At 40.7% G+C, this 12,461-nt stretch overlaps 1 protein-coding gene across 11 annotated transcripts in view; it reads right to left on the bottom strand.

The window, feature by feature from the left end:
• SGCD (sarcoglycan delta) overlaps nucleotides 1–12,461 on the bottom strand; it is a 325,796-nt gene that overhangs the window by 60,837 nt on the left and 252,498 nt on the right. For all 11 annotated transcript variants that reach the window (XM_057411983.1, XM_057411980.1, XM_057411982.1 and 8 more), the window contains one exon: nucleotides 10,556–10,657. In XM_057411983.1, coding sequence (XP_057267966.1) covers nucleotides 10,556–10,657 — 102 coding nt within the window. The remainder of the gene's footprint in view (nucleotides 1–10,555; nucleotides 10,658–12,461) is intronic.

The following is a 12,461-nucleotide window of genomic DNA, read 5'->3' on the forward strand; positions in this document are numbered from 1 at the left end:
ATGCCCTGATGGACAAACAAGGAAGAAATACTGTGAGCTGAAACACCTTGAGTTTTCTTTCTGTCCCATAGGTTATTCTCTTTCAGAGAGAAATGAGAAGCAGACTCCCTGCTAGCACTTTGTACAACCTGTCTTAGAAAATTTTAAGGCCAGACTGGAAGCAAACCTAGAAAGTTCACTGGACTCAGAATTACAGCAAATCAAGAGGAAATCAACAGACCTGTAACATTCTATACAGAAAACCTGCAGTCAAAAATGAAAAAAGAAACAAACAAAAAAGGGCACCATGGAAACTGCTCTCCTTCAGCCTCAAGGACAACTTCTTATTGTATCAGCTTTTGTTTGAAAATATCTGCCAGCTTTATCACCAGACTCCTTTACACCTGGGGCATGGGATCTACGAAAATGAGCATGCACACAGGCACAGGATCCCTCATACCAATCTTAAGCTGCTGTAGGAGCAAACAAGCAAAGTGATGTTTACCCTGACCAAGGACTTTGTGAGGCTCATGCTCTGCCAGGGAGGAGGGGAAGCTGTTGCTCGGGGAGGTATTCCATACCACAGCCCATCAGGCCCGGGGGGGTAACTGGGAGTTGCCCGGAAGGACTCATCCCCATCTTATCATTGTTTTAGCTGATAGTAGCGGTGGTGATTTGTTGCTCCCACACTTTATCTACCTACTGGGTTTAAACCACGACACTCACCCTCATCCCTATCTCCTGTCCCACACTTTATCTACCTATTGACAACATAAAACCTTTTAGAGCAAAAGACAGTCTCTGTCCCCATGTTTGTACAGAAACCAGCATGACGGATGCCTGTCAGTGGCTTTGCTCCACCACACACATGTAGTATATGGAGAAATTATAGGGCATGATCCAGCAAAGAACACAACATACGCCCAACTCTATGCATGCGAATAGCCTTTCTGACGTCAATGAAATTACTTATGCCTGTAAATTATGCACATAATTAAGTATCTGGTTGGACTGAAGCCTAAATCAGTGATTCACTGACAGTCAAAATGCCTACCTCTGTGACTACATTTATAGCCACTTTTATCACACACATACAGTAGTGTCCTGCACTCCAACACTCTGCCACTAACGTTGGAGTGGACTCCCCCTTTCTGAAATGCTGGTGTACATGGGAGCAGATGACCAGGCATCGCCTCAGACAAACAGAAATCAGAAACAGAGGTGTTCCAACCAGGCAGATGTTAACAGCCAAAGAAATCACATTTTTCCTTTCAAAAGCAGCAAGTCACTTTTCTAAAGACTCTCAACCAATCTGCCCTAAAAGAAGAGCAGCAAATTGAGAGTTGTTCTTGTTTTTCCCTGTGTTCTTCTTTCTCCAAATCCAGTATCTCTCATTTAAAAACTGAACAATCAGAGAAACTTTTATTACTAGCATTGCAGCTGCTAAATGAAATGTGGAAGGTCTGTCTTTCCTTTCCTGTTGCAAATCAAAGAACACACAAACTGAACTGTCTGTAAAACTAATTGTGTGTGCCTACACTTCCTAATGACAGCACAGCTTGCCTTATAAAATACGTAACTGTTGCTGAAATAGTTTTGATCAACTGAAGAGTTGCAGAAGTGTTTGCTGCCCTATGGTAAGAAGACATGAAGACCTGTTCTTGAGGCTTCCTGGAAATATCAGAAAAACCTTTTTCTTTATAATTGGATCTTGTTATTTGTCTTTTAGTGATTCCTTCGTCTATTTGTCTCTATCTTCTCTCCATCCATACTGTAAGAAGTTTTATTTCTTTTTCATTTTTAGTATTAAGAAGTTGGTTTTGTATTTCAGCCTCTCCAAAGCAGCCAGAGTCCTGACTGTCAGCAGTGATGTCTAGACGCAGTAAATCCTTAAACTCAAGGCCTTCGCCCTTGAGAGAGAAATGCAGCACTATACGATTGCAAACATTTTCCCCTGAGCAGTTTCCGGTGCTTTGTGAGGCTTACTTCTTTCTGAGGCTACAGCTTGTTAAGATGAAATTTGGACCAAGTTTTGACTTGAGAATTCAAGGCTACTCTACGAGTATGTTCAATCCCATGGGCTGGGCTGGGTCAGCTGTAGTCAAGTACCAGCAGAGCTTCTCTTTTAACCTGTCCAGCAATAGTCAGCAACAGAAACCCCATGATCCATCAGCTGACTGATGTGTCCCCCAATAAGCCCCCTGTGCTTTTTGTTTTAAATATAAGATAAAATAAGTAAATATAGTAAAATAAGTACATAAACATAAAATAAACATAGTAAAATCATAGAATCATAGAATAGTTAGGGTTGGAAAGGACCTTAAGATCATCCAGTTCCAAACCCCCTGCCATGAATGCTCCATCCCTGGCAGTGTTCAAGACCAGGCTGGACAAGGCCTTGGGTGATATGATTTAGCGCAAGGTGTCCCTGCCCATGGCAGGGGGTTGGAACTGGATGATCTTAAGGTCCTTTCCAACCCTAACGATTCTATGATTCTATGGGCAGTGACACCTCAAACTAAACCATCTCATTCAAGGCTTTGTCCAACCTCGTCTTGAACACTGCCAGGGATGGAGCATTCACAACCTCCCTGGGCAACCCATTCCAGTGCCTCACCACCCTAACAGGAAAGAATTTCCTCCTTATATCCAATCTAAAAAATAAGGTCATGTATAGCTCCTGAAGGTTCAGAAGCCTGTAAGGGTACTGAGAAGCCACAATAAATGGCTAATTAGGAAAAACGAGCCTCACGGCAGCTTCGCAGTTAATCCATAGAGGTAACATTCAAATTCAAGATGCCAAATGAAACAGACGCTAGGAGAGTGGTGCATATCCAAGGAAGGCAAGAAACTACCTGCCAAATTCATTCAGCTCAACAATTTTTAATTTCAACTTTGAAATTAATAATTGCACATCTTTTCTTTTTCCTCTTGGGGGAATAAGTTAAATCAAATGTTTATTCTATTCTTTTAGCTTCTAGTGCCTGCACTCCTGTCTCAAGGCTCATGATTCAGTTGAAAACATGATGCTGGCTGATTATGCTGCAACATTAGTGTAGAAATACAGCCCCACTACAAAACTGAGCCCCACTGTCCTCCTCTTCCCAGCTGAAACGCAGAAGTTTCCGGGATCATGGTAAAAATGCAATGCAAAAGCTTAGAGACCACAGAGCATCCAGGCTTAGCCCAGTGGCTCACTTTTACCTATGCTGCACATCACTTGTCTTTATGACTGCAGAGTCCAGCTGCAAATGTTTAAAAAACTAAGAGGAGATGGGAATCGGATCAGAACAGCAAAACAAACACATGATGTGAATGGCTCCCCTCTCCTCGCACAACCAGCTCAAGCAGAGGAATTTCACCTGTCAAAGGGAAAAAGCCAAACACATTGGGAGATCATTTGGGAAATTCTCCATCTCCTTTATGTTTAGCTTCAGAGCTGTTAACTATTCTGCATGAATTCCATGGCCCAAACTCTCTCCCCAGAAGGTGAAAACCAGTGACTATGAAGTGCTTATTCAGCTTAGGGGTTCAGACACTTCTGCAATGACCGTATCGGGTTTTCTGGACACAGAATCGCCACTGATGTTAGGGTACACACATACTGTCCCTGGAGTTAGTTCAGAGGTGTACCCATGATGAAAATATAGACAAAAGCTGAGGTAGGTAGCCCACTTGGCACGGCTGATTGACTTTAATAGGTGTTGATTACACTGCTCATATTGCATGAAATTAAAAAGCTTACAAATGTTATGAGCCATTACCCTTCCATTTAAGAGAGCTTATGACAAGTTAGCAACATTTAATGAAATCCTTTTCAAAATGCCATAGGCAGAGCCTCCATGAGATTTTGCTTTGAAATGCAACTTGTGGAGTTATTTCAAAGTTTGTTTACTTCAGAGCTCCCTCTCTTGCTCTTCTTTGGGATATTGGGATTTTGCAGCTGGCGGGATACTTCAGCTCCCTGCTGTGCTCTCCGTGTGAGCCACATAACAGCTGATCATTAGATAAACAAAGGGGAATAAACAAAGCAGGATTTAATTCTGATGTTATTGGAAGTACCCCTTCAGCCAGCCTAAAAAAAACCTCCTTCAAAACTCAAAGCTGAGAGATTTCAGGCCAGTTTTACTATGAAAGTAAAGGGAAATGTTTTCATAGTTGCTGTAAAATTTACTTAAACTTCCACCTTTTCAGCACACTGGAAATATCACAGAACCACTAACTGCCTCCGAAGTGCTGGGGCAACCAAGGTGCAGTCTGAAGTAGGCTTTCTGGATTTTATTGCTTAAGAATGAAATTTATCAAGAGGAGAGCATATCAGTTTTATAAATCCCATTGGACCCTCACAGCCTACTGCCATATGCGGACTCAAATCTGCTTTGGATGGCAATGGCAACACCATCCCTGCACCAGGTGAGGAGGCTTCTGCCAAAATGATGCCTTTTGCAACTTGCTCAGCTGCTTCTGTTTGGTTTTTACTGTTTGTCCCGCTGACTGCCAGCTCTCCTCTCTGCTGATAGCTGTCAGGCAAGCAGGACTCAAACTGACCAAACTGAGAGTCACATTTATAGCAAAAGCACACTGGCACAGAATCAAATGACAAGGTTATCTGGAGCAGTGCCACAGCGACTGCTTAACAAGCCCTATAGGGAGAATAAGAGCTCGCCAGGCACAGCTGCAAGAAGCTTGCAGAAATCTTGTTCTTCTTTTTTCCTTTAATTATCAGGGCTTTTAAACAATATTTCAACATCTGCTGCCAAAACTCAACCAAGGAGCAGCAAGCTATGAAGATGCACTTAGAGGAAGCAACATGCTTCAGAAGTCGACCTCAGATAGTGTGAGTTTTTTCTACACAAAGCTGCAATGCACCTGAACTGCCCCAGAGGCCAATCCCAGGGGACCAACATCTCTAAGAGCTGCCAGGAGCTTTTACAGGCTTGTCTGTATCGTGAAAAACAAGAAGATTCCTCTCTTCTTTGAAGAATCGATCACTGAGGGAATAGTTAAACACTGGGAGAAGTAATGGCCAAAGAGGTGGTGGGAGTGTGTAGGGACTACTAAGTGACAGCAGCACTGTGAGACAAGCTTCATTTCCACCGTGTGATGGTTTCAGTGAGCATGCTGACATCCTGAGGCGCTTTGCTAGACCAAATCATCAGGAACTAATTCGATATCCTTTTATTGCTCTGTAAATTCTGACAAAGGAAGAAAATGAGTTATTCTGTCTCCTTCCTCAAAATTATAGCAGCCTTTTTTCATGCTATCTAACTAAGCCTTTACTGAAAGCTGGATTTCTACTACACAGTTTGAGCATAATACAAAGTTACAATTATCTTGCCATTTACACTGCCTTTCCTCATGGGTTAATATAGCCTTTTAATCCAAATTGGTATGTTACATTGCTTACAAATATGTATTTATGGCCATGGGCAGGTATGCCTCATTGTGGGCACATGTCACTGTTTAATCCAAATACATGGTTTATTGTTTTTCAGTGTGTATTTTTAGCTCTGAGTCAGGCAGACCTGCAGAGCAAACAATACAAAAGAATACGTCCATTACAGAACTGCTTCTCTGCTTTAAAATTATACCACTCTTCTTCCAGACCCGAGACAAGTACATTGGCAAAATCATTATTTATCACTCTTAAAAGCTTCCTTTAAGATTTTTATCATTCAAATAATGGCTGGGAAAATACAGACGAGTATATTTTATGCACTTGCTAGTCTAACTTTAATGCTGATGAGAACTTACTAAACCCCTAAAGGGAACGGCAGTTACTAGCCCTAATTCACAACTGATTTTTTTTAGTCCAAACCCTGAATTTTTTAGGCCAAACAGATGCCCTTGCCTCTGCCACTTGCACATAGCCACTACTTATTTGGTACAGCTTCCAATGTGACCGTTCCAACACTCTGAATGAGGAGACTGCTCTCAGTTAGGCACTCACTGGCCCAGTGAGTCGGATATGGACCTCTAACATAATCCAAATAAAGTAATAATAACAACAATAATGATAAGACACTGTACTTTGCTTCAGGCTTTTTTGGGGGGGTGTATAGGAGTCTTGTTTTAAATTCTTTTTTCAGTTGATGAAAAATAATGGGAAGCAAACCTTCAACATGAAACCAGCAAAATACAATAAGAGATCTCTTTTAAAAGAAACTTAAAACCACCTCCAAATCTGTTCAGTGAATTTCGCCATCACTTATACCTCTGCAGCAACAGAATAGCTTGGAGCAACCCCAGACAGCAGAGGACAGATAAGAAGGTTGGTGCCCATGTTTCCATCTGTGTTTCCAGACCCACCCATCAGTATGAGAGTCTTCAAGAGCTGAATGGCAGGACCCCAATCGAGAGCTTTATACTGCAAAAAGTATTTGCCAGGCAAATTCATACTCTTGTCTTTAAAATGATTCAGGGTAAGAAAATTGAAACTCAGGTGCAAACATTTGCAAAATGAGGTTTATTTTTCTTTCTATGTACTTGAAGTGAACATTGAAAAGGCAAAAGCATCCTAATCCTATCATGGCAATGTCTTTCTCTGCTTTTTAAAGATGGGATTATCATCTCATTGGCTGTCACACAGCTCCTGAGAGAATTCACTTGATTTTCCTGTATAATCACAGCACAGGATTTTATTTCTGTTGTTATTGGAATGGAAAATGCACATAGCCTGTTCTCTCTCTTCCCCCTTTTAAGTTACTTACAGACCTGGATGTCACAAGCTTTAGAACACTTCAATTGCACTAAGACAGCTAAATCTGTGCTCACTGTAAGTTTCAAGCAACCTGCTTGTTAGCAGCTCTTCTCAACAAAGGCAGAAAAGTTTCCAGCTTTGTATCTCTACTCAAATTCAGGCAATGAAGACTGAAGACCACAAAACTGTTGCCATTGCTTTCCAGCACATAAAATTAACAATTTGTGCCACTGCGTACAACTTTCAGTCAAAGTTTGTCTGATTTATAAGCAAACAGATGGTTCATACAGTAGTCCACAATAAATTACAACAGTTAGAAAGACAGCTACATTTTGAGAGTGACAGTGCAGCTGAGCTACAGATGGGTTTATAGATGACCCTTCCAATTTTTAATAATCTCCATAATTTATCTGCAAGTAAAGAAACGTGAGCATTCTTAATGCACCTTCTTCACTAAGTAAAAATCACTTTTATTTACACAGGCAACACTTCACGGTCCAGTTAACTTCTTAATTAAAAGCAGCAAGATGTTCATGTTCCATGCAAGTGGCATGGAAAATATTATTTAGTGTGCAGTATGTTCAGCTGCGAGCTTAAAATGCTCTGAACACTCCTGGAAAAGGGAATGCACCTATCTCATTTATTTAAAACAAAACTACAAGGGTGCAAACACTGCTACCACAGTTACTATTCATTAATCTCAAGATAAACTTTAACCTCATGCAGTAACAAGGTTAGGTTCATTTGAAATCTCTGATGCTTAGAGACAGGCTCCTAATCCAGGAGACACTACAAAACCAGTACTACTGAGCCAGGACTAGGATGGGGAAACAAGAACAGAGACCCTCATTACATGAAGAGAGATGGATTTAGAGGGTCAGGGAAAAGGAAAGCAAGTCTGGGCAGTGTCATCCCTGAGAAATGAGGCAGCAGTGGTGCAGAAAGAAAGTGGCTGGAAGCAGTTTTAAGAAGCCAGTTCATGCTTGTGATTTTAATGGCCATTTCTCCAGCACAGGTCTGAACCATGTCAGTCCAATCCCTCTGCTAACATTTTTGAAGGGACTCCCCAAAAGATGTCTTTGTTGGGTCATCATGAATGGCATGCCACAGTATGACATATTCAGTTCTTCTTGGTGTAATTTCCCTTGCAATGAGTTACCTTCCAAAAGGAGCACAGCTACAAGCAACAAGAGTATCCAGAAGGTGATGAAGGGAGCAGTGCCTACTATATAGACCTCTTCAAGGCACCCAATCTCTTGGGATGATTTGAGGACTTTTCCTCCTCTCTAAACCTTGGTCTTCCTGCCAAATTAATTTGGGAAAAAAGAAAAAAGAAAAAAGCATCCTCTTTTAAGTGGAAAATCCAAAACTACCTTTAAACCATAAGGCACAGCTGCTAGGAAAGCAAGTGTGTGATTTTAGTTACCACCTTCATGGGACTTAAGAGATGCAGCGGAGAAGAAGAGGCACCAGTGACAAATTCAGGCTTTCAAGAATTATCACAATTCATGTTTTGGAGATATTTTGGCAGGGATTGCCCAGCTCTGCCTGCAGCAGAGCAGCGTGGGGACCAGCACTGAGACACAAGTGGGAAAACCGCCTACGTGAAGGTCATGGGACAGCAGCCACTTAAAGCAGTTCTTCACATGCCATTTCCATGCAGCACAAACACCCCTTCATCTACTACACAGAATGATAGTGAAATTCTATTTGTTGGGGTTGTCTGTGAAAGTTTTCTATAAATAACCGGCATCTGAAGGTCTTTATATAAAACCATTTTCTATTACCATACACAACTCTTCAGTTGTTTAATTAAACAGGTGAAAAATATTTTATGGCAGCTTATTTCTGGGATGCTCTTTATTTTACCAGTATTTGTCATCTTGTTTCTGTTACACTTTACATATTTAAAGCTGAATTACACACTTGTGGAACCCAGAGAGGATTACTATGGACTTACTATAGATGTTCATCTCTTGCTGAGTGCTGAGTTTGGCACTGTATTTTAGCAATATTCATCAAGTTCAGGAACCGCTAGCATGCTTTCCTACAAGAGAATACTGCCTTATACTATGGTTCTTTGCAAAAACAAAGTATTGATTATTTAATAGTATTTATAAATATTTCATAACTATCAACCTTTGATTCACTGCAACCCTTGCATTTACTTACAGGAGCAAGGGAATTTGCTTACAAGCAAATTCACACACAGCACAAGAAAGCAGAAGTTGATTGAAATCAACAGAATTGCCCCTGTCGCTCCCTGTCCCTGACAGAAACTCCAACATTATTGTGAGCATCCTGAAAGCCAGCACAGGCTATGCCAGTTTAACTCCACTGAGAAGTCAGAGAAACTCTACATATGGTTTATGTAAATATATAGTTAATATAGCATCTACTGAAGCCAGGAGGGATGCTCCAACTCACTAGCCTGTAGATCAGACCTTCTGGCTTGCAGCAAGATCCCTCTCTGACTAGCAGCAAAAATAAACCTGAAGGAAGGATAAAGGAAGGAACACACAGGCCTCACCATACATTTCTTGTTCCTTGCATTCATTAAACTGTCAATGGTGTGGAAACCATGAAATGGTTTCATAATCTCAAGATGGGGACACCTTTTGTCCCCCTGGCCATATTAAAATGTAGATTAATATTATAAAATAAAACAGCAAACTCCCCAGTAGCAAGAAGTAGCTCTCAGTTCTCTTAGTAATCAAATATTATTTCAAGCAATCTAACTAAAGAAATGTATGTATCAATCAGTTTGTCAGTGTATTTATCAAACTGAGTTCTGTACCCTTCCCACATATTTTACATTACAGTCTATGGCATGTAAGGTCGTGCACTTCTGTTTTGATTCAGGGATAAAAATGCTAATAGACATGAACATTTTCTTAGCAACTTTTCTTCCTAAATAATTATCCATGTTCAAATCAATACTTAGCTATCTTACAGAGGTTACAACCTTCAATAATTAAATTGGATATTCTATTGGCTGTTGTGTTGATTACGCTACAAGTTCCAATTTCTACAAGAGCACTGAAATGCTGAGATAAAGGGATGTTAACTTTATTTAATTAGCTATCTGCCATTGTTATCAAAGTGGAAGGTTGGCATCTGACTCAAATTAACACTCTGGATCAGGAAACAAGACAGATGACATCTTCTGAGAAGGATCCTGGACACTCTCTGTAATTGTTTCAGTTATTTTAAAGCTGCTCAGGACAAACAGGACTGCATTTGAAAGAGCAAAAGTCACTGACAGTCAATGAAGTGCTCCTATGAAAATGTTATTTCAATCACACTTGGGTTCTTTCTCATTTTCAGTTGTTAACATCCTTGCCACTTCTGTCAAGCAGTCTCTCTCCTAGCAGCACTGAATTTTAACTGCACATAATTTTAAAACTCAAAATGAAATAGAAATAGGACTGAGCACATAATACAGGTTTCTTGTGTCTGCTAACAACAGATCAGGTCCTTGTGCCAAGGCATCAACTCTGCTCCCTGCAGAAAAGGAGTAACTAGTTAAACAACTGCCTGCCATCCCTCTACCTCGGAAACATTAGGTCTCTCATTTGAGGGTTGTTTGTCATTTATCTTGAAAGGAGACAAAAGGACAATCTGAAACCTCAGTGGTGCTGGAAACATTTTAAGTGTGGCTTGCACAAACTAAACCCACATATATCAACTTTGCAATGCCCAGAGGATATAGTACTCAGATGAACTCCTCAAAGGACACTCACAGTCTCACTCCCCAAATTACATTCGTATAGAGTGGCCTAAGGAATTTATCCAATAAACACACCACTTTGACACTTCATGGTTTCTTACAGTTCGTGCTATAGAAATGTGCTTATTCCTTTCCCAACAACTTACTGGTCTTGACCGGATTTCTTTGGCGTAGAGAGGTTTCAAGAATTCTGAATCTCCTTCAAGCTTTAGACCCTTTTCTGTGATTCTCAGGTTCCCCATTCCATCCTAAAACACAGAAAAGAGAAACAAAACAACCCCATTAGTTACAATTACTAAAATCACCAGGCTGCCAATAGCTGATTTTTTTTTTTTTCCATAGCATGTAAAAGTACTGGCAGGCACCACAGAATGCAATTACTTGTGTTATCCTTTTAGTTCTGCTTCTGTGAAAGAGTATTCTATTCAGAACAATCTTCAATGCCCCCTAGTAAATGAAAGATGTTCTTTTAAGCTACTCATCTTTACCCAAAGAGAGGCAGCGATGCTCTGTGTTAACAGGAAACTGTTGACTGTAATATTCACTGGCTAACTGTATATTAATATAATTTCACATTCATAGCAAAACCATATAAAGACTATGTGATTAATTCTACTGAATTCCATAAAGAGAATATCTGATTAATTCCACTGAACCGACAAAATAGGGTTTGGCTATGTAGGAGTATTGCAATAAAATGTGGGAGAGAACTTAACCGCAGTTATTTGGGGAAACCTCTGCAATGCATGGACTCTTTGGTGGGATCAGCCCTTAGAGCAAAATAATGTGGAAACCTGTTTAGTTTCAAGTCTCACAGTCTTTCCTATGGCTTTGACACTGTTAAGATGCTACACGGCTTCACTGGAATATATATTTATGCAAATATTTGCTGTGGGAGAAGCAATGATACTACAGGAATATCTTTCCAAGACACTGCTCTCCTGTGTTGGGCTAACTCCTGACTTTTTTCTCCTGCAATGATCAGCTCAGGATTGGAACCCTTGCTCTGCTCTTGCACAGCTGAAGCACTTCCCAGCAACCTGAGCCTCTATATCCAAACGTTTGGGCCTCCTAAGTCATTACCATACCCTTCAAGCAACCACTGCAAAGTCCATTGGCCAGGCATTAAGTAACTGGTGTAATACGTGTTTCTGTCCTCTCCTCATCTGGATTTCATAGTTACAGCTATCAGTCCTCACCCTCTCCCCAGTTTCTACCACTCCCTACACTTCCATGGCAAAAATCTTCTTGTCAAATGGCATCAAGGGTTGGCTGCAGACCTCCAGCAGATGACCATAAATAGTCTCTTCTCTCTGCAAATTGCTAAGTTATGTGTGTCCAACAGGTAATGAAACATTCGACAAACCATAATAGCAAACACAATACATGTCAAAATTGAATACGATTTTTTTGTATGGTTTTTATGCAATAAGACAGGTATATGGATACACTGGCACAGAGCAGAATTGGACCAAATTGTGTTTCACCTTTGACTTGTGAAAGTCATAACTTTCACAAAGATGAGGGATTTAGTTTCATGTAGGCCACAATTGTTTAGAAAGGGGTGTATGTTAAGAAACATGGTGTGGGTGCAGAATTGCACAGGTAAAAGTATAATCAAAACCACATCAAATTCAAGGTATTATTTCTAAGATTCAGGGTGATTACCAAAGTCTGCCGGGATTGAGGAAGGTTGGGTTTATTTCTGACAAGAAAATGGTCTGAAGAATACTTTTTAGCATAAATTTGACTGACAACACTGGGACTTGAGACTGATGGTAGCAAAAGCTATGTCTCCGCATGTATAAATTAAGATTGGGAAATGAAGAAAAACTGGGTAGGCAAGAACTGCTCCAACAATCCTCAAACATATCCCTTAAGGAATCTTTCCATGACCTCCCCCCCGCCCCCATTTCTCCAGGCTACAGAAGCAGAAGGATGATGCTACATGATGCCTCAAGGACTCCACAATAAGGCAGGATACAATAATCACAAAACCTGCATCACCTGAAGCTCAGCATGGGGAGGACATCGCAAGGAGGGACACACACA

This window comes from Pezoporus wallicus, unplaced genomic scaffold, assembly GCF_028554395.1.
Source record: "Pezoporus wallicus isolate ANWC-B61680 ecotype Strahan unplaced genomic scaffold, APGP_CSIRO_Pwel_v1 contig_6354, whole genome shotgun sequence".
In the NCBI taxonomy this organism is placed as follows: domain Eukaryota; kingdom Metazoa; phylum Chordata; class Aves; order Psittaciformes; family Psittacidae; genus Pezoporus; species Pezoporus wallicus.